The sequence below is a fragment of the Abramis brama genome (assembly GCF_963993115.1).
Source record: "Abramis brama genome assembly, chromosome: 23".
NCBI classification, from domain to species: Eukaryota; Metazoa; Chordata; class Actinopteri; order Cypriniformes; family Leuciscidae; genus Abramis; species Abramis brama.
In genome coordinates, this window is record NC_139985.1 from 18,146,304 (window position 1) to 18,173,019 (window position 26,716).

A 26,716-nucleotide genomic window follows, 5' to 3' on the forward strand; every position below is an offset into this window, starting at 1 on the left:
TTTCAAAATACACTGAAATCTTTATTGCCATGTAACACAATATCATATCAGTGCCCAAAAAGTTACTTTAGATACAGTGAACTCAGGGGCTTCAATTCATTGTGAGACTAAACAGTGTCTAAACATTGTTCTAATGTAAAAATACAACTATTACTCAACCCTTTGTCCTTGTTTAAATTAATAATTCTTTACATTTTTTTTTTTTACATTATCCTTTTTTTAAAAACAACTCTATACATATTCTACAAAATTATGACCAGGCATTGTGTGTACAGAGTGGTATTTCAGGTAGATATTTATATATATATATATTACTTTTTAAATAACCATTTTGTCTGAGACACTAGATCAGTAAATACTACACTGCATTATGTCCCTCTGAAAATCTCAAATGCATAGAAGGCTTTCCACATATAGATATATTACCATGTTTCTTTTCATTTGGCTGAGAGACTCTAGTGGACACAATGAAAGATGTTGATGGAAAGACAGGTTGTTGAGGGGAAAATAAAAGCTGTGTTAAATGTACAATGCACCCAAGTGATCTTGTATCCAGTGATATAAATTCCCAAGACGACTCTATATTATAATTACCCGACTGTAGATTTACTATTTATGGCTCTAGAGCACTTAATTCAAGCAAAACTGCACCGTTGACTTTATTACTGCATCCCTGATTCTGACAATACACAATCATATGCATTACAAACTTTACAATTGGGTGAAAACGTGTCCGTGACATTAAAGTTACATTACATACAGTACATACATGTGTGTGTATGGTGTACCATCACAAGAGGTGTTCTTGCATTAAAGCACAGTGAAAATAAAGCACAAGATCACTTCTGTTCGCTCAACAAGTCTGTATAATGTTCCCTAAATTGACCACCAACAAAAATACAGCTTCTCATTTTTACAGTGTTTAGACAGCAGGTACAGTACATAACCTCACATAATGTACCCTGCATTCCCTAGAAAAAGGGGTTTCAATGCCCTGAAAAGTGCTACTGTGAACAAATGTATTTCTCAGGAAACAGAACGCACTACTGACATTGATGCTTGGTTGGCAGCAAGCAAAAAATTAGGCCACATAGTGCATTTTTCTGTAGTGCTGCTACAATTTCATAACAATAAAACTGTGATTTCAAGATTGATGATGACAACGTCTCAACAAAAGACGACAAATGTGCAGCTATTCTCTTCTGAAGAGTGTTCAAAACACCCTATGACAATGATACAAAAATGTGTTTGACTTCATCATGAAATATGTTGAGGTGCAGTTCATAATTAAAATTCCTAGTGATGCATAAATTAAAAAGGAAGTCACCACAGACACACAAATTTGATATGTCATTCAACTGGTATGGCTTCTGTAATGTCCCATAACAAATGGGGGAAGTTTAGCTGCATGCCAAAATGAGCGTGATGCACGAAATGGCACCTTCAATGATGAACAGCTTGAACAGCTCCGTTTCACGGGGGACTATTATACGGGTCTGGTTTTTCTGTTCGACAATAATCCACCAATCCTCTGGCAACCACTTTGTACAGGCCCAGGCTTCTGAGCTTTTCCACAAGGTTGACGCTGAAAATGTTTCTCTGCCGTTCCTTTTCTCTTTTTACTTCATTTGTATGAAAGGCTCGTTGTCTTTCCTCTGAGGATGCGGTGAGGGAGTGAACGAGAGGAGAGCGAGGATAGGCTGCGGCTGAGATGCCATGCTCGGATACAAGTTGCAGCAGGCCGAGGGAGGAGGTCGGGTGGAGGTGTGATGTGGACCCAGAGACGCACTGAAGGCCTGATGGCATCCTCACATGCTCACAGCTCCCACAAGCGGACGCACTGCAGGGCCGAAGGCTGGGGAGAGAACAAGGAAGAACAATGTCAGATGCTCCATGGGAAACTTTAGGCAGCTACACCAGAAATGAACAGGGCAGAACACAAGTGCTTTTGCTTATGAATAAATGGATGTGAAGATGAGACTTGAACAAGTTGGTTAACAGGTTCAACAGCATTTAGAAGAAGACTTGACATGCACAGTCTAGTATTAGTAAGTCATTCTCAAAAAAAAAAGACATTTCAGTCATGTTAAGGATTTTAAATATTCAAGAAACCCCTTATAAAAAAGAGGGGTTTCTATCTATACCTATGACATCTTAATGATAAGGATTTGCCAGGTGCCTGAAAAAAAAAAACCTTGTCCTCTTCATCTGGAATATCAATTAAATGAAAGTACAGTTAGCTAGCTACCAATTTATTTAAATGAATAAATATTATTTTTCCAGGTGAAGCATTAGTGAAAGTTTACAGAAAAAGCAAAGTGCAAAGAGTTAAAATAATTCAAACAATTATAATAATGCAAACAATTAAGAAAAGAATGTCCATTTTTTATGTCAACGTTAAAAACTAGTATTTTGAAGGTACAAACTTATTTAAAAAATGACTTTCAAAGTCAGAAAGTTTGGAGAAAGAAAGGGACATGGTGAAGGAACAAATATATGAGATGGGAGGTAAAATACTTGTCAAGGCTTCCACAAAATCAAAAGTTTTGCAAGCGAACGCAAAGTTTCTCAGGGCAACGCAAAACTTTTGCATGTGAACACAAACACATTGAAATATATTTTTTTCTCCCATCTTTTCCATTACCATGTGCCTTTAGGGGCTCCATACTGTTGCTCCAAATGTGCAAAAGGTGATTTCCCCATGATGTTGAAAATTATTAATATACCTTTAAATGTATTTTATTTTCCACTTGGTCCTTTTGAATGTTATTGATGTAAAGTATTTTATTAGAAAATGACTTAAGGAATGATTTAATGAATTCAGATTTGTATAATTGTCTTTTTATGGGAATTTTTCACTGGCGTTACAATCCTTGTTTAAAAAAAAAAAAAAAAAAAATAAGTGACACTTTACAATAAGGAATCATTTGTTAACATTAATTAATGCATTGACTAATATGAACTAACAGTGAGCAAATTCACAAATACAAATTCGTATTTTTACAGCATTTATTAACCTTTGTTAATGTTAGTTAATAAAAATGTTCACCATGCAATAAGTAATGTTAACAGATACAACATTCGATCATAAAAATGTACCAGTAAATGTTGAGATTAATATTAACAAAGAATAATAAATGCTGCAGACGTATTCTTTATTGTTAGTTCATGTTATCTTATGTTAACAAATGAAACCTTGAAATAAAATAGTCCAGATTAGTAATGTCAAAATGTTAATATCACCAACATTTATGGGAGAATTTAACTGTATTTCATAACTTCAGCGCTTTTTGAGAATGACATAAGTACATTCATTTTCCTAATAAAACATGATCTTAGTAGAAAAGCGTTATGTTAAAACAGATGTGCGATGCATGAGACATAACAGCACTCATACCTAAACCTATATCTGAACAGGAGAGAAGACGGAATCAATAACAAAACGTCATGATTCTGTTATGCTACGATGTTTTTTTAGCACATGAATGAAACCTAAGGTTAGAGAGAAAGAAAGTTAGTGAATGGATTTCACAATTGCACGGATGATCCTAGTAAAGGGATCGAAAAGATCATGCCTGACACGTCTTACTTTACAGAGGGTGGTATTATAACTGTACAAAGAGCCGGTTCCAGCGTTTCCTGTTACAGAGGAAAGGAGGGAAAATAAGCAGGAATACTAAAAGAAAATACTAAATACTAAAATAATTTTTGATTGTGAAATCTGACACAGACATTTCTAATATTCCGCCAAGTGCCTCATTTTGTTTTTAAATGTAAGAATTTAAGCAATTGTCTAGTTTTATGCGAATGTCCGTTAAAAGCAAGAGCAGGAGAATTTTGATGGATGAGTGACAGTCCTATAATAAGCACTGTGTGAATCATGTCTTACCTGGTGGAGAAGGAGGAGAGGAAGACAGAGGGATGGAGGATCTGACAGCTAGCGGTCGGGTGCGTGGGGGAGGTCTGAGGGATGCTAGGTCTGGATGAACTGACTGCAAGTTTATGTGAGAAAACGCAAACACACGCTAAAACTCAGCTATGCAAGACAACACTATAGTAAAAACACGGTGGAATTGCTATGAACTGAAGCATGAGGAAAATTATAAAAATACATTTAAAAACATTTGGTCATTTAAAAATACATATATACTGAAATCTAACCCCTTTTTAAAAGAAAATGTGTTGCTGTAGGTGACGCGGTTCTTACCCACAGTGCCGTGCAGGAGGTTAGGGAATTTGGACAGATCAGGCTCATCCTCCTCGAGGTCGTTGAGGCTGTAGACATGCTGAAAATCCCCGTCCAGCTCTCTGAAGTCTTTGGTGAGGACACCGGGCCGTGGGTGCAGGATACCCCCCAGATTGGGCTTGGCCAGCTGCTGCCACTGGTGCAGAGTCACTGAGCCTGTGGACAGTGGAAAGATTAAGTAAATGGGTCAATTCATTTGTTTGTCCCCCCAAAAAAAAAAAAAAAAAATTCCTACACATTTCACATTTCAAAATTCCATACTTTTCCAGACAAATTTACAAATCTCTCTATAGACTTTGCAGAACATATTTGACATAAATGGTTATAACGGCACTAAACGATCACTCAACTTTTGCCATTAATTCACTCTGCTAGTATTATACATTTATTAGTAGAAATTCGTAATTTTATATTTTAGAAAACTGAATAGGGGAAATAGTCGCCTAATCTTTTATAGTCAGACAAATATTTTTCCATACTCGCTTTTCTTTTTTCCATACTTATCCAGATCTGAAAATTGCTCAAATCAAATTCCATACTTATCAAAAACTGGGAAAGGACTCTGTATTTTAATAAAGATGCTTATAAGTTTCCCTGCTTATTAATATTTGAACATCTACCTAATCAAAATCATGTCAGGGCAACCAACATGCAGAAACATGATGGGAAAAAAACATCAAACTGGAAATGATATCATACAGAGGATCCCTGCATCACTGTGTGTTAGAGTCAATAAATCTTTTTTTGATTTATAAATCATAATGTGATCATGGCAAGATCCATTTTGGTTGTATAATTGTGCAACTCCCCTAAAACGTAAAGATGTATGTATATATATGATTATATCTAGTGTTATTTTATTTTTATTTAATTATTTACTCATTATTTTATGTTTTTTATTTATTTTTATATTTAAAAATACAATGAACTGAAGAAATTCAGCTGAACAACAGCCAAAATGCATAATTTTTCCTGTTTATCACTGTAAAGCTGCTTTGAAATAATCTGTATTGTATAAATATACCTGTGAATAAAGGTGACTTGACTTGACTGTATTTTGAATTGGGGTTGATCTAAATGTTTAGCATTCATGATTATTTGTGTGCGTAACTACTGACCCTCCAGCGGCTTGACTATCTGCAGCCGCTCGGGCAGGTACGAGCGGGAGGAGCCTGTGCCTGACGAATGCGTGGAGGTGCCAGAGTAGTTAGTTCCTGTGGATGCAACACTGCCATTGGGCGTCAGGAAGCCGCTGGAGCCGCCGCCACTGCCGCTGCTTCCACTCTGCAGGGCGCGCAGTTTCCTTTCTCGCTCCACCTCGAAGAACGGACGCTCTGATGTGTGGCTCTCCTGACGCTCTGAGAGAGACCGTAGCGCTTCCTCTAAATCCTGCCCACCGGGCGTACCAGGCTGGCCCAAACGCTTCAACTCCAGCAACCTATGCAGGAAATAAGTTAGAATTCATTATTTATTGATTCATTGTTAAAAGTAAATTATTGTTAAACATTTAGGAGAAACTAATTGTAGCAGACACTAACCCATGATCCTGTGTGTGTGTTGGAGGCGAGTGCTTATCCTCCAGGTTGACGCTAACATTGTCTGATTCATAATAACTGGTCCGTGGTGTACTGATTCGACTAGAGCGCAATGATGCAGGGCTCGAACCCGTAACATGGGGAGAGAGATTCTGGGAACGTAGCCGAGCCGCATGATTGGCCACTTTCACCGTCTCAAACACCCGCAATGGATGATTCCTGCACAGCAAATTCAAGAGAATCACATCATGTTCTTGCAGTCCATGGTTATTTTACAACATTTATATATATTATGTACACAACACGTTTCCAAAAAAAATATCTACACGTTAAAACAAAAAAAAATATTATTTGAGATGCAAACTTATCTAAGATAATAAATAAAGCATTTAGATAATAATAAAGCAACCTTTTTTAACATTTATGCTAAAATTATCAAATAATTTACCAGTGGATTGAGACAAATAAAATGTAATAAAATAATTCAAAATGCACTTTTGTTCAAAAGTTTGAGGTAAGATTTTTTAAATGTTTTTGAAAAAAAATTCTGTTATACATTATTATTTTTAAACCGTAATATATTATTCTCTATTTGAATAGCGAGTTGAAAAGAACAGCATTTATTTGAAATTAAAATCTTTTGTAACATTATAAATATCTTTACTGTCCCTTTTGATCAATTGAATATGTCCTTGCAGAATAAAAAACCTTACTGAATAAAATTTCAATAAAAAAACAACACTGCATATTATTCAGAAAATCCTACACACTTAATTTTTTTTTTATATTTATAAAATGATGTCTTGTTTAACAGATATTTAAATATTTTTTATTGTAAAACGAATCAAAACTGCTGATTTGCAATATATGAACAGCTGTTACTTGTTATCAGGTGACTAACTTGTACTCCGTGGGCGCTGGGCTGTCTAGGCCCTTCCGGAAGGTTCCTTCAATCTCAGCAGCAAGTGAATCCATTGGGAAGACCGCTGCCAGGGTGCTATAACGCTGCACAGTGCTGTTGGGCAGACTCTTATTGCGCAGGTTTTTAATGTCCTCTCTGGCTTCATGAAGCATGTCTTCAGTTTCCGAGTACCTCTCCTGCAGTTCCTTCAGCTGCCACCAGAGGGAGAAAGAACATAATAAATCGACACAAAAGCCACTGCTTGAAAACAATAAAAGACAGCAGCAGAATGCTGTATGAACTTTGTGACATTGATATTGTGAGGATTGTACCTCTGTTTTAACCTGCGCCTGGGATTCCCGGGAGGCATTCAGATGTTGCGTTAACTCCTCGTTCTCAGCAGTGAGCTGAATTTGGAAGAAAATTTGATGTATTAATTTATATAAATGTATTCTCTTAATGGTGTGAAAGAAAGTTGCGTCTAACCCCTTTGCAGCGCTGCTCCAGGTCGACAATCTGTCCCAGGAGAGCACTAATCTCCTCTTGTTGTCTTAGTGAATCTTCCACCTTCCGGGCCAACTCATCTGACAGAGATACGGCCCGCTTATTCGCTGTCGCTGGTGAGAGAGGGAAGAAGAGGAAACTTTAGTCTGTTAACTTATTTGAGATAACGAATGATGAGATGGTCATTGTGGGTAATTTACTCACCGAGTTCGTCTACACACACCATCATAAGCCTTTGCTCTTGTTCCTCGTAACTGTTGGTCTCAAATGTTAACTCATTAGCCTAAAAAAAGAGTGACGGGTGTGAAAACATGTATCTAATTGTAGCACAACTTTGATATTTTTTTGTGCATGTATGTAATACGCGTTAGAACACACCTCTGTGCGCAATTTGAAGTTCTCCTCTTCCAAACCCTTGAGTTTCTGTTGCAGAAAGTCGTAATTGACGTAGCTGCTGAGAGATGTGGACGAATCATTCCGTATAAGCCTGAAGGAGGAGGACACACTCATCAGAATGAAGTCATTGATCACTCATTGTGTGTGTTTGTGTGTGTGTGTGTGTGACTCACAGTGTTTCTGAGGCATGCTCTATATCTTCAGTGCTGGCATAAAAGTGCAGGAGATCGTCTCTCATGGAGAGCTCATGACGCAGCTGAGAAATCTGTAAGAACAGACCCAGAATCAGCGTTAAATTCCATATACCACAAAACACTAAGTGCATTATATCTATTATATCATTCCTAAATTAGGAAGTACACTGCTTTTAATCTCTCTCTCTCTCTCTCTCTCTCTCTCTCTCTCTCTCTCACGATAATTATCACGATAAATGTCTTTCAAGTTTAAAGGCAGATTTTTGCTCATAAGTGAAAGTTCTGGAAAACAGAGCGTTAATTGTGGTCTTAAACTACTCTTTATTGTCAGAACATATCATGACAAACAGGTGAACATTTCACAAATCTGAGGTAAAACATTCAAACATTTTTCGTCAACACCGTCAGTTTTTCGTCAACACCGTCAGATCTTCGTCAACAGCGTTGGATGTATGTATGTTTTTGTTAATTTTTTGGGGGAAAAAAATATTCTTCCTTCAGTTTATGTTGTTTTTGTAATAAAGGACCATCTGATCTACATCCTCTTATGTTTTATTTATTTAAGGAATTTGTTTTTACAATATTGAAATTAAAATCAAAGTTTGAAAATGCAAATATTTAGAAATCTGAGTTTTCAGAATAGTGTGAAATCACAACTTAAGTTTATATATTGTATTTTTTTACATATCAGAGTAACTAAACACTATTACAATATACTTCAGAACTTTAGATTCTTGTTGGATTTGAAGAATTAAAATTGTATACTTTTTAGTGTGTCTGACGGAGTTGACACAAATCCAGTTCTGAAGGGAAACATGTTTATTTGTTAAAAATGTGTTTTTATTTAGAACCTGTTCCTTTACATGGTTAAATAGCTAAGACCTTTCTCTGCAGAAACATATAACTCTAATTGATATAGTGTGTATTTTAAAAAAAAGTTTTTTAAAACGTGTTTTGTCCCGAAAATTAAAATGCTGCTTTAGACAAACTAATATGATACTAATATAATAATAAATAATATAAAATAATACTAATACAACTGTTTAAAGGAACATTTTGTATTTTCATTCAAAAATGAACATATTATTAGCATTTGTGCACTCTCACTTCATTTAAAATCTGATTGTATTTATTCTTTCATTTGACCAAAAACTATTTTTTGAAGAATTTTTAACACAGCTCTTGCCAGACCAATAATGTTCTAAAAAACATTAAAAAACTTTAAATGTTTCATAAAAAGATGATGATCAGCAAAACGTATATATATAGTCACACTTGATAATGCTTGGCACACATATGTACGGAAAGAGGTGCATAAAAAATCCTTAAAATTTAATTAAATCCTTAAATTTTTGTGTGCAATACTCCTTTTAAAACAAGTAAAAAAAATAAATTAAAAAAATTAGCAATTATAACCTCTTCCTGGGCAATTTCCAGCTGTTCGTCCAGTAGTTTGTTGCGTTCAGTCAGGGCTTTATTCTGCTTGAGCAGCGATTGGCCAATCCGGGCTGCCAATTCCAGATCCCGCTCTTTCTGCGGAGGAAGACAAGCATGTGCGGGACTTTTATTATGTCATCACGGAAGTACTACAGTGGTATAATTTACACCAACTATTGTGACTGTGAAGCAAACCATGTTGTGTCTCTCACCTCCTCAAGCAGATGTGTAACTGCCTCAATGTCATGATACGTCTTTGTGATTTGACCAACTCTCTCTGAACACAGCACTGCAGAGGAAAAAAGATATTGAGAGAGTATGAATGTGAGAAAGAGACATATAGGGTTGGCTGATGGGCTCATGATAATTGACCAGAAACAATGTAATAAAGATGATAGATTTCAGAATAATGTGACTTCAGTGTGTGTGTCAGAAAACGCCTCTGATGTTCAAATGGATCAAACACTGCTTATAAATGTGTGATCTATGCAGAACTGCATTATACAGCACTGTACAGTCAATGTGACCCAACCTCGATGGGTCAGGTAACAGAGAAGTCTAGGCAGTCAACAAGAGCCTCTTAGCCTGATCCTCATTAAGGATTCAAGGATTCGTTTTCATCTCTACTTATAAATATACTGATCGGGCCTCCGTTTACAAACATCTTTCCAGACCAATGGTTCCCCACTAGGCATACTTTTTCAAGGGATATACATTTTTCTTGTATTAAATATTAAAATATAATATAATTAATAAAATATAAATGAAAAATAAATATTAAAATATCTTACAGACTTAGAATATTACAGAATATTTTTATTGTAAAACACAATGACATTTTCAAATATAATATAAATTAAAAATACATATATAAATGTAACAAATATTATATTATTATTAAAATATACATATTATATATTTATTTAATATTACAATCTTATCTTTTTTCTTTTTTTTTAAAGGAAAGTAAACCAGCAAGGTTTATATATTTACTAAAAGATATTCAGTATAAAATGAGTTCAAAAGGACCACAACAGCTATGTTTCCATCCAAAATTGCGAATTTAACTTGCACAAAATTGGAATATCGCATACAACATTTGCAAATGCTTTTCATCCTGGGACATTGGCACAAAATATCTTAAATAAAAATGGAAGTGGCTGCAATCAGGAAGCCACTGTAGCTCTTTTTTTCTACATCATAAATGACTTGCGTCTGTCATGTTATCTTAATTTCAGATGGTGTTTGGGAACACAATCATGTGAGACGCTACTGGGAGGTCATTATACCAAATACATCTGATGACAGACTTTGTTTCAGGTATTTCAGAATGATCAAACCAATATTTGAGATGCTGTGCAATGAAATTGGTCCACTGGTTAGTCCAGTTACCCAATAACATCACACAGTTTTTTGTTGTGCATCAAGAGATTTATTAGGTAAATGTGTTTCCATCATAGTTTATGCACATGTGTTAAAAATGTATCTGCCTCAATTGAGCACACAAGTTAAAATTTTGCGCATCTTGACGTATCCATGCATCGTTTTTTATGTAATGTCCCAAAATGCACATACAAATAGGTGGATGGAAACATACTTGATGGAACTGTCAGGATACATGTCAAAAAAGGTTGGGAAACACTTCCCTGGACACAGATCCAAGCCAGGATTTTTGGGTGCTGCTTTTAAATATGGACACTGCTTACTTTTATAAGTAATAAATCTGTGCAAAGCACTACCATGAGTGCAATATATTTTGCTGCTTTCCTTCAAGGCAAGTATTTTCACTTGGTTGGTTCTTGTTTTTCCTTGAGGCGTAATCAAATTTCAACTGGAATGTGACGTGTTTGACTTTGCTAAAATAAGAGCTTGGCAGCGGTTCCCAGCTCTGCAAACGACGACTTGGCTCAGAAGAGTCCACATTAATAAAGCTTTAACCTTCTACACCAGGGACAGTGAAAAGCACTGCAGAAATTGTGTGATAGCAAGTCAAATAACAAAGATCCGCTCTGGCTCGCAGCTGATAGTGTTGCAGACAACAGGAAAAACAAAGCTAAATGCAAATAATTACATGCAATTGACAATTCAATATACAGAGTTTGCAAAGCAAATCAAATAGACCTAATAACCTTTCACAAATCTTTTGTTTTTGAATATGCATCCAATGAAAGTTTTGAAAATGTTACAAAAGGGAAAAATGAAATAAATTATTAATGAATTAAATATGTGCTTACTTGGAATGGCAAAAATCATGATTTGTGCAAACCACAATGTGTTTTGCATGGCAATAGCATGAAACCACTGGAAGTCAAGACATTTAGAAACTTAAACTAAAAATGTTCATACTGTTTGGTCATCACTTGATGTCTGACTTAAAATCTGCAGCAAAAGCAGTTCGTATGTAATGATTAGTGTCGTACAGTCCTCCACAAGCTCTGGCCAGTGATGGAGCCGCTGCTAAATCTGCTCACCTGGCCTGAGAAGGGGTTCAGGCCTGCTGTGATTTACGTCAATGACAGAATTAAGAACATTAAGGAAAGTAAGACAGTAGTCTGTACTTCGTGACACTGGACTGAGCTTCTGTGGGCAGGATAAAGTGACTGGACAGATTAAAGTGATTTAGCCCTTGTGAAATGACAGCAATGGACCCTACATCCTTCAAATGTTTTGCTATGATTAAAACACAGACTTACATACAGAAATCAGAGTTCTGTAAATGGTATGTACTTTTTTTTTTAAAGGGATAAATTACCTTGACCATAAAAATAAAAATAAATATATTTTCAGAGACCTCAAATGTCTTTAAAACACACATTTTAAAGTGCAAGAAAAAAAAAGTTAATCTAGCACAAATAAAACAATTTATCTGCAAGCCAATTTGTCCATCTACATTCCATTTTTGGAGATGCATATCAACAAGGTCAAAACTCCATTCCTTGTGTGTCCATCATTATGAAAAACAATATCACACAAGGACAAAGACACTGTAACCACATATTTGAGGTGAAACAACACTGACATCTTCAGAGAAGAGCAAACAAATTATTCTGCAGATGATAATGAGGATTTATTTGACATGCGGTGCATGTTGTTCAATACCATCTTCAGCAAATAAAGACCTTCACGATTCACAGGGGGAGACTCTTTCCCTCCTCCTGCCTCACAGCATAAAAAAATCCAGTACGAATAACTGCTCTCTCCCACTATTTGTCTCCTTATCTTTGTCTGTTACCTTGTACCAGCTCCCTGCACAGTCCCTCAGTGTCGGGTTCCTCTTCGTCCTCTGGTTCTTCATCGTCTTCATCATGGCTTGTGCTGCTGTCTCTCTCGCTCTCATCCATTCCTGAACTGCTCCACACCTCAATTTCTGCACTCATGCTTTGATATGATCTCTGTCTCCTCTGCAATGCGGTCTGTCTCGAGTCTCTCTCTCTCTCTCTCTCTCTCTCTGTCTCTCTCTCTCCACAGTATGTGCCAGGCTGATTTATGACACGTTAAGCAATCCGTCTGTGTTTCTTGCGAGTCACCACGGCTGTCCACTAGGCTTTCTGCTCACTAATGCACCTGTACGCATGCTGATGTTGTTATTGAATCTGCTGAGAGTGTGTGTCACTTCAGCTCATGCCTGATGGCAGCTCAGACTCACCTGGCTGCTCTGAGCCACAGGAGGACATCAACTCTGAGAGGAGGGGAGGACGGCTGAAGGAAACTTAGAGGAGTACATGAAAGACCAGAGGATTTGTGCATGTTTTTGCAGGCATTTGGAGTCTTGGAGTACTGGATCATGTTTATTTGTGAGAGATTTTTGCAGATTTTATTTGAAACAGCTTGTGTTATTGTACAAATGGAACACCCCCCCTGTTCAAACACAATATGGTACCTTCCAGATTAATGCCATAATACTGCAGCACAACAGACGGACACTCCCACACTCACAGGACACATCAGAGCTGTTATTGTTAACTAAAACAAAAACTATTCAAAATATTACGTTTTTGGTAATTGAAATAAAGCTGAAATAAAATTAAATATAAATATTAGATGAAAAACCTTAAACAAAAATTAGAAATGTTGCCTTCACAATAAAGTTGAAGAAAACTTGTTCCAAATCTATATGAGTTTCTTTCTTCTGTTGAACACAAAAGAAGATATTTTGAAGAATGTTGGTAACCAGACAGTTGACGATAGCCATTGACTTCCATAGTAGGAAAAAAAAAATACTATGGAAGTCAATGGGGTCCATCAGCTGTCTGGTTACCAACATTCTTCAAAATATCTTATTTTGTATTCAGCAGAAGAAATAAACTCATACAGATTTGAGGGTGAGCAAATGATGACAGAATTTTCATTTTTGGGTGAACAATAAGCCCTATAAGCTCTGTAGAAATATTTTAAAATGTAAAAATTTAAAAAATGAAAAAAGCACATAAAAATGAAAAATAAAAATACAAAAATAAAAGTTTTAAATATAAAAATTAAAAATATTAAAGGAACACGCTGATTTTTTGGGACTTATTCACCATATCCCCCAGAGTTAGATAAGTCCATACATACCCTTCTCATCTCCATGCGTGCCGTAACTCTGTCTGACGCACCCACCGCTAGCCTAGCTTAGCACAAAGACTGGAGGTAAATGGCTCCAGCTAGCATACTGCTCCCAATAAGTGACAAAATAACACTCTGCCCAGGTAGCAGTGCTTCACCTTCTGAAAATATAGTTCCCAGTATTTATACGGTTAGAAGATGACTGTGTCTCATGTGACCTTGTTATTTGTACACATTGTGACTATAGAAAGGAGCAGTATGCTAGCTGGAGCCGTTTACCTCCAGTCTTTGTGCTAAGCTAGGCTAGCGGTGGGTGCGTCAGACAGAGTTACGGCACGCATGGAGATGAGAAGGGTATGTATGGACTTATCTAACTCTGGGGGATACGGTGAATAAGCTAAAGTCCCAAAAAGTTAGCGTGTTCCTTTAATAAACACTATAATAGTATAGAAATAATATTAAAATAACACAGCATTTCCAGGAGGAGTGTGTGTATGCAGCTAAAACTACAGCCATCTGAATCTTAGAGTCAAATGTTTTTAGTCTATGTTTGAGTCCAAAACAATCCATTTAGCATTCAAGCTGTCAATCCATCCAACCACTGTTGAATGCCAAATGACAGTGGCGATGTGAAAACATGGTATCGAATTCAACACTGTATATCCTTCGCCTTTACTCTTTCTCTTTCATACATGCTAAAAGAATCCAGGCCAAAATTGCTTTCTAGCCAAATTCTGAAGGGCTCTATCAAATATTAAACAACACCCGTGTCAATTTTTCATTGTGGTCAGTGGATTGTAGGTCACATCACCACATGGCAGGATGCACTTAAAATCTGATCAACAGAACACTGGGCTTTCTTCCAGTGAGAGTTCAAAAAGACAACACATTGTGAGGAAACTTCACCAAGATCACCACTAAATTCCTATTTGTGCTATATCTACCACATGTTCATTTATAATTAATCAGTCTGGTGCAATTAAACACGCAACAGTGTCCAGACTGGACAAGTAATAGGCCTATAACCAAATCAATTTTGCTTAGGGTGATGATGGCAGAAATAAGAAATATGAAAAATAAATAACTACTTCCTAAGTCAAATCTACTGTCCTCTTATCAGATGTTAGTGAAACACACTTGATAACACAAAAATACATTTTCTAATTTTACATTTTGTCTGAGGCTAGATGGCTTTCTAGCTCAGAATGAAACACAGGCGTGGCTAAGGTCATTCATTTCTGCCAAGCCAATCATTTACAGTACCATAAATATCCCTAATCTGCCTTCAGTGAAATGATAACCATAGCAAAATGGCAAATACAGTGAAAAAAGAAACACTATAAATAACAAAATTTAAATCTCTAATAGTGCTTGAAGTGAACGTGTTTAGATAATTAGGCTAGAAATAACAGCTGTGTTTGGGCTACAGCCCGCGTAAAGAGATCAGTGCACTGCAGGCAGGTATGAGAACACGTTTCAATGCCAAACGGATTAGAGCTAAATTAGCAGCAAGTCCATCAGAGCAATCTGTTTCCTTTTCCATCATTTTAAATCGGTGAAATAAACACTACACTGTAAAAAAAAATGCTGCCTTAAATTTTTTAAGTACAATCAACTTAGATGTTTAAGTCATTTCAACTTAAATTACATTAAACTGACTTTATAAAATTAGTTGAATCTTGTATAATTTATTTTAAAAAAGTAATAAAAAAATTGCTTAACTTATTTTGATGAGTTAAAGCAATGTAAAAACATGTAAAACTTGTTGATCATATATTTTTTTACAGTGTACAGTTCAAAACTTTGGGGTCAGTAAGATTTAGTCTCTTCTGCACGTCAACGCTGCATTTAAATACAAAAATACAGTAAAAAAAAAAACATATATATTAATACTATTTAAAATAACTTGTTTCTATTTTAATATATTTTAAAATGTAATTTATTCCTGTGATGCAAAGCTGAATTTTCAGCATCATTACTCCAGTCTTCAGTGTCACATGATCCTTCACAAAATCATTCTAATATGCTGATTTGGTGCTCAACAAACATTTCTTATTATTATCAGTGTTGGAAACTGTGACACTTTTTTTAAATCGTGTCAATCACTTGGATGAATAGAAAGTTCAAAATAACCAATTATTTGAAATAGCAATGGATTCAATTAAATGCAGTTTTATTTGTCTAGCTCTTTTCACAATACATAATGTTTCTTTTGTAACAAGATAATGTCTTTACTGTCACTTTTGATCAATTGAATGTGTCCTTGCTAAATAAAAGTATTAATTTCTTTATAACATATTCATTTCATAAATTAAAAAAAACTGATCCCAAACTTTAGAATGTTAGTGTATAGAGTCCAGCAGGTATGTGTGGTCTATCACAGATAGTTTTATGATGCCACAAAATTAATTTAATGAATGTACTGTATATCACAACCATGAAAAAAAATAATGATTTTTTTTTTTCAATCCCATTAAATCTCAAAGAACGCCTGTCTGTCAGCTGATATACTGCAGTGCTGGTGTAACGTCAGAGCGCCTGACAGTTTGCCAGGCCATAGAGAAAGAAGCCACTGAGAACAGCAGAATGTCTCATTATCCTTAAGCAGTAAGGAGCTAATCCTCTTGATGGCGTTTGCATCTGTGCTCCAAGAGGAAGGGATGTGGCTGGGATTACAGTATTGCTTTGGCAGGGTCAACAGTGGCACTAGAGCCTGTAATTGGTACAGTAAGCTGACGTACTGGTATACATTTTAATATATCATTGTATACGATATCATAAAGACAACATGTTGTTTCCCAAATTAAATAACTATTCTTCATTTGTCATTGCACTACAGCCAAAATGCATGACTGAAATCATTAATTGTGGTGAGGTGAGTAAATGATGCTGAAATTTAACTATCTCTTATTCCCTGTTTTCTTTTCACTCCCAAGTTTTCTTAAAAAATGTAAAAGTGGTTGGATTTACCAGAAATGGAAAATAAGTAGGCAGTGCCAAAGTACGCAAGTTGCGTAGGGCCCCCGAACCACCAGAATTATGATTTTTAATTCTAATGATTATGAAAACATGATGTCGCATTCCTTTCCTTTCCTTTAAAGCGGGATGCTGACGCCCTTTCTAGTACATAGCATCAAAATCAGTCAAATCATGTACTGTAACATGACTGTCGTATTATACAGTCTCCTGCCAGACGTGCGCAATACTAAAAAAAGTAAGTGCTGTTCCTTAGGTGGCGAGATGAAGCAAAACACGGAAAAGTATAGGCTTCTTTGGGCTTTGGATGTGTGATAAAATGACAAATACACACAACAAATATGTCAAAATGCCTGTCTTGGAGAGTTTTCACTTAAACACAGCCAGTTATGTTTTAAGTGAACATAAACAGATGGGAAACTAATCAAATGCGTATCACTCATTATATTAGATCTGTGCATTTGGTCTTTAAGTGACAGCAGCCTAATATAATAAACCTGTTGTCTGGGTCATTTAAAGTTAATCAAACAACAAAAGAAAATTAGAGAATCATTCACTGCTCTTCACTGAATAACTTTAATAAAACTAAATGTATATTTAATTTAAAATAGCCAATATAAGACTATGCAGAGATTTATTTGTTTAAATTTGATTACTTTTATTAATTTCTATATAGGCTTTTATTAGTAGTAGGCTAAATTGTTAAATTTCATTAGTATTATTTTTCTATTTTATTTATCCTATTGTTTATCATTTTTTTTATAGTATTATTACTGACTGTATAAACTAACTGTATGTTTATTGACAGTGACACTGCTCTGAAAGAACAGATTAAGGGGTTGGGGGTCATTTTGGGATTTTTATGAACGCACTGACAGTTCCAGAAGTCTAGAAGCAGCACTGGCAGTTGGCTATATTATGGGAGAAAGGTGTGGACTCACAGAAGTACTTGAGTGTCTCATCGATCTGCTCATGTGTAAGTCCAAGAGCGGCCTCTGGTGGCAGCAGTGGTGTGTGCAGCCAGTCGTCATGCTCGTACCCATACACGTGGTCTGCCCGCAGAGTGTATTTGGGCAATTCTTCAGTAAGCAAGCTGACGATCTCCACCTCTGGCAGATCCACACTGGAGCACAGATCTGTGTGATGAACAGAAAGACAACCATTTACTTTCACAACTCTAAATGTTCATTTAATAAGTTGATCTGAAAATATCTAATTAGTTATTTAAGGTAAATGTACGTTACATCATTTAGAAGATTATAATAATTGATGGAATGAAAAAAATAGGCTACAGATTGATAAATTAAATTAAAATTACAGTGTGGACATGAAAGCATCTGAGCTGCAACAGAGGCCAAAACAACTCCAGCATGATGTGCTGTCTTTCCAAGTCAAAAATAGCAAGAGTTATATATTATTAGTCAATCAAAAAAATATTAGGTCTACATTACTTATAGCGGCTTAAATATGACATATGGCTGAGATGTTTCAATCAAGATTTAAAAATCATATTTGAGTGTTAATAGCTATTATAAAGCTACAGCAAACACTCTTGAGCGTTAAGAATAGTCCATAATTAGAAAGCAGCACATATAGGTACTTCCTTAGTCACTATGGTTTGGACCACCTTTCCTGCCTTTGTCGGCATTTTTCCTGCCTTTGTCTGATTTGATGCTCAAGATTTCTTATCATTATCAACATTGAAAACGTTGTGCTGCTTAATTTTCTTTTTTTCCATGATTCTTTAATGTAAAGAAAGTTTAAAAGAACAGCATTTGTTTGAAACAGAAATGTTTTGTAACATTATAAATACCTTTACTATCACTTTTGATCAATTTCATGGGTCCTTGCTGAATAAAAGTATTGTTCCCCAAACTTTTAAACTGTAGTGTATCTGCTAAACGTACATTAGCATTTAGTTGGCGCTACAGCAAACAGATGCAACCTGGGAACAATCGCACACCAACAAAACCCCTTCCTGTACCTGTGAGAGTTGAGACATCATGGAAGCCTTGTGCTGGCAGTGGATCCTCCCTCAAGTTCCCAGGAGTGAGGACGATCTCCTGGGCGAGGGTCCCGCATCCCTCTCCCTGCTCTCCATGGAGGGCGAGGGGCCCTGTGGGCTCCAGGGAGGGCTGAGGAGGAGAACAGTGAGACAGTGTGACAGGCCTGCTGGGGTTCAGGGTGATGGGTGCTTGAGGCCTTCAACAGAATAATGTGCTGCCTCTTCTGGATCAGAGAATGGGTGTGGAAGCACACGTCCTCATGTGACCTGGTGGAGACAGACAGAAAGAGAGAAATGTACACTGATATTAACAAACTGATTAAAAGAAAAGAGCTTTTTTGTGTATTAAAGACTCCCCCGTCAGTATCTAGTTAAATGAAAAAGGCGTATGAAAACGATGCTCAGGGCCATTGAAAGCAGACCAATTGAAAGCAGGCCATTGATTGTATTGTGCTACTGATGTGAAACTTGATAGGCCCTCACGTAAGGACAGCCGTGTTACTGTCAGCTTGATATCTTCCAGTGAAAATGTCTATCAGATCCAATATCAAATGACATGACACACTTATAAATGATTCAGCTTTTTTGAGTCATGACATTCTGAAACAACTACCCTGTGGTGAGAATATATCACGTGTAATCAGGAATTTTAGTAAAGGATATGTTATGAGCTTATGACAATGCTAAAATATGATTGAACTAATAACACTCCTCCAACAGAGTTAAGCTCTGCCTTCTTTGTTACTGTTGTTTTATCAGACAAGCTTTACATGACATCCAATAGGAATGTAGGGATGAATTGGAGATATTTGTGAACAGTGAACAGATTTTTAGCAAAATGTACTCATAAATGGTTAAATTGGATATTATCCTAACATACAATAATTTTTTATTTAATTTAAAAATATGAATTAGATCTGAACAAACACTTCTAACAATTAATGAAAACAGAGAAGCCTCATTTAAAAGTGCTTACAACTGAATCAGAACAGCATTCTAACATACTACTGTACGCTGTACACATGCATTTATTATATATTATGCATACTAATACACAGTATGCATATTTTCTAAATGCATAGAAAACCCAGATGACCCACAGTAAAATTGCAAAATTGTGCACATTGCACACTCTATACTGTATCCCACAAAGCAACCAGTGCAACAAATGTTGACTCCAGAAATTTTAACACAAAACTGAATATGCTTACCAAAGCAACATTATTTGTATACAGTAAAAACAGTTTTTACTCCATTACTCCAGTCTTCAGAGTCGCACGATCCTTCAGAAATAATTCAAATATGCTGAATTGATCCTCAATAAACATTTCTTATTATTATAAATTTTGAAAACTGTTGTGCTGCTTAATTTTTTTTCCACGATTCTTTAATATTATAGAAAGTTCAAAAGAACAGAATTTATCTGAAATAGAAATGTTTTTTAACATTATAAAATGGCTTTACTGTCTCTTGATCAATTTAATGGCTCCTTGCTGAATTAAAGTATTCAATAAGATTTAGAAGAAATACAAGAACAATTATAATACCGCTTATAAGCTCTCTAGGTATCTTGTGTCAATATTATAAATGCCCCATTTTCCAGTGTTTTTGTATAATTTATGTAAATTCTCTATAAAACTGTCCAAACACATAGACTTGCAATAAAAAAGCAAAACGTGTCTAAAAATATGGCTACAGTTGCTATGGTAGGATTGGTCAGTAAAAGTTTTAAGGCAGGGCTTAGTGTAAATTCAATAGAGTGCTGAATGAATGACGCATTTTTGTAGACCAAAACCATTTACCATTTTAGTATTAGTAAGTCAATGGGTTTTTTGAATGCGTTTTAGCTTAAATGCTTGTAATAAGGTCTGTGGTTAACACAAGCTCAAGATATTTTCACGTTTTATTCTATGACACAAAATACATCATCCCCTGTAGCCTGTTGCTAACAAGTGGCTAAATGGGGCTACAGATTGTCTGGGACAATAAATGTCATCATGCCGAAAAGGTAAACTCAAATACTCTTAGTTCACTTTCACAGCCTCATTGTTATAATTGCACTCTTGCAAACTATTCTAACTCAAACTTTCAGAGAAAATATTTTTAAAATAAAGACTGAAAGAGTTGTTGATTCATGTTGAAGTCACCATGGTGTAGTTTGTTTATAGTCTACATTTAGATTTTTACTTCTGGCAATTGTATTTAGACCTCAATATTCATAAAAGTTGTGTTAATTTGTGAAGCTCATCATCATGAACAAAACATGTAAGAATGATAAACAGAGTAACTGAGCTTATTTCCTGCAATAACCCAAAATCCGATGGAAAATCCAATAGGATTTTTATCAAAGGAACCAGGGTTGGCCTACACAAATACATCATCACCTCAGCACTCTACACAAACTTTGCATTACAAAACAAATTTGAACACTATATTTGTTGTTGATTTTTAAATATTGACCAAGGTTTTAAGTCACTCTCACTTTTAGCCAGAGATTACAGACAACCTCAAGGTGACTGTACACAAAACCGGACTCACTGCCAACCAAACTCCTGCTGGAGGTGCCTACGTGTGTCCTTTCACATAGTCTCTAGGGCTCTCCTCTTCTCAGAGAAAGAGGGAGGCCAAAAGAGAGAGAGCGTGATAAAACCAGAGAAAGTGGGAGAGGCAGAGAGAGGAGGAACAAAGAAAGTCTTTTTTCAGCCTATCAGAACGGACACACTTGAATTACGGCTTAAGTTAGGGGGAGGGGCAAGTTCAATGTTCATAAAGCATGTGTTTGGCTGAAAGCAGCGTGTACTCTGAACCGACCGTTTCCTAGGAGACCTGAGGACTGTCAACGTGCGGCTTGGTCACATGATGCATCTGTCAGTGGGCTTTTATGGGCAATTAAGGGGTCATGCAAACACGTACACACGGACGTCTATATGCAAATATACAGTGTTCCTTTTCCACTGAACACCAATGATTAAGTTTACTTACAACATTGCCAAAGTTTGTTTACATGTGTCCCTACAGTCTCACTCTTAATATTCTAGTATAAATCACATTGTAAACAACACAAAGAACACATTATCATAATTCCCTAAGTAGTCCTGAGATAAACAACTATTACAAGGATAATCACTATTTAAAAATTTAGCTCAATCCACTTTTCTTTGCTACAGGACACACTTTACCTGTAACTTTCCATACAAAATGTATTTCCATCAAAATAAGTGCTATGCAAAAATCAAACAACTTCCTACAAACTGCTCAAAGAGAATCAGCCAGTTGAGGCATATGCATGCAGTTCAAAGGGAAAATCATCATTTGAACAGTTTTCCCTGATAAAACCTGTCAAGGTTAATGTAATTGTCCTATTCTCTCTCACCTTGATCAAATATATTAGTTGACCAAATGACCAATGCCAAAATATCTTGAGGTGGCAGAAACTTAATATAATGCCAGTATTAAAATAATGCAACTTAATGATAGAAAATGAGGCACAGACATTGAAAAAAGACATTGAAAAAATAAAAAAATTAAATCAAGTACCATATACTGCATAATAACATATGAAAAAATATATAATAACATCTCTTGTGCCAGTATTATTAGTGCCTTGACAATAATGATTTATTGACAATGATAATAATTTGTCAAAAATTCTCTTTAAAATTATTCAGCTGTACATGAACACTACATGAGAAAAGAGCAAAACTCATCTGGCAATATGCAGATGGCAACAGCTGCTAAGGCAGATACAAATATTTGAAAACTGCATGTGTTTTATGAATTGAAAAGCCCATTGATAGATTTTGGAAGTGACATAAAGGAGAACTATATCATGAAGCATGCGAATCATCCACTGCCAAACATCTCGAAATGGTCAAATATCCACAAATTAGCCAGCCTGGCTGAAACAGTATTAGTCTATCAGTGAACAGAAAGATTCACATCTCTAGAACAATCAGAGTCAAGAAAACAAGGAAGCCTATGCTAATTTTCTGTAAATTACTGTCAGTTACAAGAATCCTTTCCTCTAATTTGCCTCAGTCAGATCAGGTAACTTGATATCAGCTGGCAATAAACCATGAAAGTTCAGACCAACAAAGGTGTGGTTGGATACAGATATAAATGAGTGCAATAAGGCAGTCTGCTCTGCACAATCAAAATCAGATTAAATAACAATTGTGGAGGACATATGTCCTTCAAAAACTACACTTTCATCATGCAGAGATGCAGAAAATTGATAATGTATGAGGAATAATCCATTACCTTCTGCTTGATGATTCATAATCTTTAAATAAGAACTGCTAAATTCATTTATCAAACACGTCTGTACAGTCTGAGGTCATGTAGTCATGATGTTGGCTCTCAACAGCAAGATCAGGTGTTTCTAAAAGAGATCTAAGGGAAGAACTCTGTCTACAGGTGATAGATAAGCTTCTCCTATCACTGCTATATCTGATCATGTGTGTCGACTATACAAATAATCACCATTGCCTACGAGCAGTCCTGCACCCACTCTCTCAGACTTAAAAGGTCAAATAAATCATAAAAGTACAAACAATGTAGCCTACAGTAAATACAACTTTGATGATGCAATATGCAGTTGAAATAAGCACTGTTCTGGAAACCTGTTTTGCATTATTATTATATTTTGGTAGTTTCAAAATTACACAATTTAGCTTAAAAATACGAAAATTCTGATATCTTCTGTTGTTTCAAACCAAATGCAAATTTGCGCCTGTACAGTAGAAGGAGCAGCTGAAAGACATTTTTCTGCTGTGCTGCCATTCTGGATTGCAGAAGAATAGGACGCAGGAGAAGAAAGTTTAACACTCTTACTTATGCAATAAAACAAACAAAAAATATTATTTATCTAAAGTCATTTTTGCTTATGGCTGAATTGGATCGTCGCAGTTCAGCAGCAAAGACATTGATTAATAAAGTGAGATGAAATACATAAAGTATATTTGTGTAATTTAACATGTTTAATTATTGCAGGTTTGCGTAATATTCTAAGTTAGCAATAGCACATCACTGTTTTTATTCATTTTAAGGGACACTGAATCTGTTTTTGTGCAAGTCAGATGAGTAAATGCATGCTCACCTTTAGTCTAGAATAACCATCATGTTTACATGCACTTACTCCCGATTTCTCATGGGGGCTGGAGAGGTGCCAGTCAATAAATGAGAAAACAAAGTAACTTGCATTACTTATTTGAAATAAAGTAACTCAGATATTTTGTTATAAATTTAAAACTAATGCATTACTTTACTAGCTACTTGCAAAAAGTAATCTGATTATGTAACTTGCATTACTTGTACCCCAACACTGCAGAATATAGGTTTGGAAAGATAAAAACACGAGCAAATAATGACATAATTCTTCCTTTAAACTGTTCCTTTAGGGCTCTGCAGATAAAATGGTTCAATTAAAACTGTTTTAATATGAGACTTTAGGACAACAATAAAGTTCATTAAATATGTACAGGGACAATGTGAATCCAAAAATGAGAGGCGACAATCACGGTAAAGTTTATTTGCTTGAAACCGAACACTGACTCTCCACACAGCTCTGAGTCATAAGTATGACATCATCACCTCTATCTGTCTAGCCCCTCCCTTTCTCTCTGACAGGTGGTTTGTTCAGGTTTTCACTTCAATGTAAATCATACCGAACAAAGAGTGGACTGGGTGCGCGTTACACATTAACATGAATTATATAAAAAAGAGTGTTGGACTGATGCACTTTTCTGACCTCTGCAAATGAAAAGTTACAAATTATGGCTCATTAAAGTTCTTCCTGGAAACATTTTTCCTCAAAGATGATGTAGTTACTGTATATGAGACCTGGAATATGAGAGAAGATGTCAACAATCATACAGTAGCACGAAGAAGAAAACATGATGTGTGCTGATAAACTGGGCAGGGATCTAAGATTAAGAGGTCAAGTCAAGTTATGCTCATATATCAAATGACATCAGTGCATATAAAGGTGATCATCTGATCTGCTACAATGTCCCTTACTGTTGCCTACAAGCAAAAACAAAAGAGAAACAAATATAATATCCCAGATAACTTCGGTTTTCGGTGCATTTGGCCAAAAGAAGCTATACTGGATAAAGTAACTTCAGTAACTTCTACTGCAATGTCTCACTTCTTTATCAAATAATACATCTTTAACCTGACTAGAATAAATAATATACTACTGTTTAAATGATTAGGGTCAGTAAGATTTTTTAATGTTTTTGAAAGACGTCTCTTATGCTCACAAAGACTGCACATATTTGATCAAACATACATTAAAAACAGTAATATTGTGAAATATTATTACAATTTAAAATAACTATTTTCTATTTTAATATATTTTAAAATGTAAAAGCTGAATTTTTAGCATCGTCTTCAATCACATGATCATTCAGAAATCTACTATGCTGATTTGGTGCTCATAAATTATTTCTTATTGTTATCAATGTAAAACATTTGTGCTGCTTAATATTTTGTTGAAACAAATTTTTTACGGATTCTTTGATGAAGAGACAGTTCAAAAGAACAGCATTTGTTTGAAATATTTTGTAACAATGCAAAAGTCTTTACAACCAGTTTGCAATTTAATGCATCCCTGCTGAAACAAAGTATTAATTTCAAAACTTACTGACTCCAAACCTTTGAGCAGTAATGTATATATATATTTTATATAATCACACTGAACAAAGACCTCAATGTTCAGTACTCACTGAAGCACCATTTTAAAAACATTTCCTGTATGACCCAAAGTGCAAGATTCTAGATAGAGCAAACTTACAAAAACATATAGGAAAGCTGTCAGGGATTGTCAATCTCTCCTGCCCCTTCTATTCTTTGTGGAGACAAAATTACTGAAAAAAAACAGCAAGTTTGTGAAATAAGAATTTACATAACTAGAAAGATTTATTCAGCTAAATCATACTAGTCAAAGTGATAGTTCATAAAAAAATAAAAAAATCTGTCATAATTTACTCACCCTCATGTCATTCCAAAACTCTATGACTTTCTTTCTTCTGTAGAACATAAAATAAGATATTTTGAGATGTGTTTTTCATTCATTCAATGGAAATCAATGGGCACCAATACTGTTTTGTTATCAATAGCCTTCAAAATATCATTTTTTGTGTTTTGCAGAAGAAAGAGAAACACCATGAGGTTATGACAGATTTTGGGGGAAACTATCCCTTTAAGAAAAAAGACAAAATTTCTAAAATGCTACTTGAAGTATCATTAGATCACAGTCCTCTGAATATTTGTTTAAAAAAATGTATGCCAACCTCCTTCATTACACAATGAGCAATGTTGTGGCAAAACAACATGCAAATCTCTTAAGAGCTAGGCCTATATATTATATATTATGTGTTATATGGTATTTAAAAGTCCTTAAATAGGCAATTACGTATTTGTAATGATATGTGTATTATATGTATTGTGTGTATATGTCTTTTTTTGTAGTGTTATTAAAAACAGTCGTGATCTTGTATAATTGAAACACAAAAACTCAACAGTGCCTAAGTAGCCTGTAAACAAACTGCAGATATATCACATTTCACAGCAGGACTGATATCACTTAAACACCAGAGTACAACACACTCACATCTGGTCTCTTTTCAATTTAGGGTTTCTATAGTCTCTCTAACAAAGTAGGAAACCAAAGATGTCATGTCCATCTGTGACATATCCCATGAACATCTACAGTAACAGCAGCAGACTGAAGCACAACTGATGGTCCCGTAATAGGGTGTACGGACAGCTGTAGCTAAAACTGCGAGTAAGACACATAAAAGAAGTCTAGAGCTACTTACAGCACCTGATAGATGATCTCTGCATTGGGTGAAAGCAGAGCCGGAGAGACAGACGAGAGGTCGCACACAGGAGCCTGTGTCTTTCTGGAAATAGTCCTTTACACCTGCTCAAGGTTGCCCTGACTTGTTCTGCTCACTCTATCGACTGGCCTGT

The 26,716-nt window shown here is 35.6% G+C and overlaps 1 protein-coding gene across 5 annotated transcripts; it reads right to left on the reverse strand.

The window, feature by feature from the left end:
* On the reverse strand, nucleotides 1-26,716 carry hap1 (huntingtin associated protein 1). Of its 5 annotated transcripts, XM_084100445.1 has the most exons (16): nucleotides 26,568-26,716; nucleotides 18,719-19,006; nucleotides 17,676-17,870; nucleotides 9,426-9,502; nucleotides 9,193-9,309; nucleotides 7,756-7,847; nucleotides 7,565-7,673; nucleotides 7,391-7,469; nucleotides 7,169-7,299; nucleotides 7,015-7,089; nucleotides 6,683-6,894; nucleotides 5,785-6,000; nucleotides 5,365-5,684; nucleotides 4,208-4,402; nucleotides 3,890-3,992; nucleotides 1-1,855 (listed from the first exon to the last, which is right to left on the reverse strand). In XM_084100445.1, exons 6-16 carry the CDS (start codon nucleotides 7,818-7,820, stop codon nucleotides 1,474-1,476), a joined length of 1,887 nt encoding a protein of 628 aa, XP_083956571.1. In that variant the 5' UTR covers nucleotides 7,821-7,847; nucleotides 9,193-9,309; nucleotides 9,426-9,502; nucleotides 17,676-17,870; nucleotides 18,719-19,006; nucleotides 26,568-26,716; the 3' UTR covers nucleotides 1-1,473. The 5 variants fall into 5 exon arrangements, with proteins under 5 accessions (XP_083956571.1, XP_083956568.1, XP_083956572.1 ...); XM_084100443.1 differs by lacking the exons at nucleotides 17,676-17,870; nucleotides 18,719-19,006; nucleotides 26,568-26,716 and adding exons at nucleotides 3,590-3,639; nucleotides 12,446-12,694 and having other exon boundaries at nucleotides 635-1,855; XM_084100444.1 differs by lacking the exons at nucleotides 1-1,855; nucleotides 17,676-17,870; nucleotides 18,719-19,006; nucleotides 26,568-26,716 and adding exons at nucleotides 3,412-3,492; nucleotides 3,590-3,639; nucleotides 12,446-12,694.

Excerpts from the sequence above, each read along its gene's own strand:
- hap1 (XM_084100442.1), bottom strand. The coding sequence starts at position 12,590 with ATGAGTGCAGAAATTGAGGTGTGGAGCAGTTCAGGAATGGATGAGAGC. Across the intron at positions 9,503-12,445 it reads GTGCAGGGAGCTGGTACAAG|TGCTGTGTTCAGAGAGAGTT; the intron begins GTAACAGACAAA and ends TTTCCTCTGCAG. Across the intron at positions 7,090-7,168 it reads TGGAGCAGCGCTGCAAAGGG|CTCACTGCTGAGAACGAGGA; the intron begins GTTAGACGCAAC and ends TTCCAAATTCAG.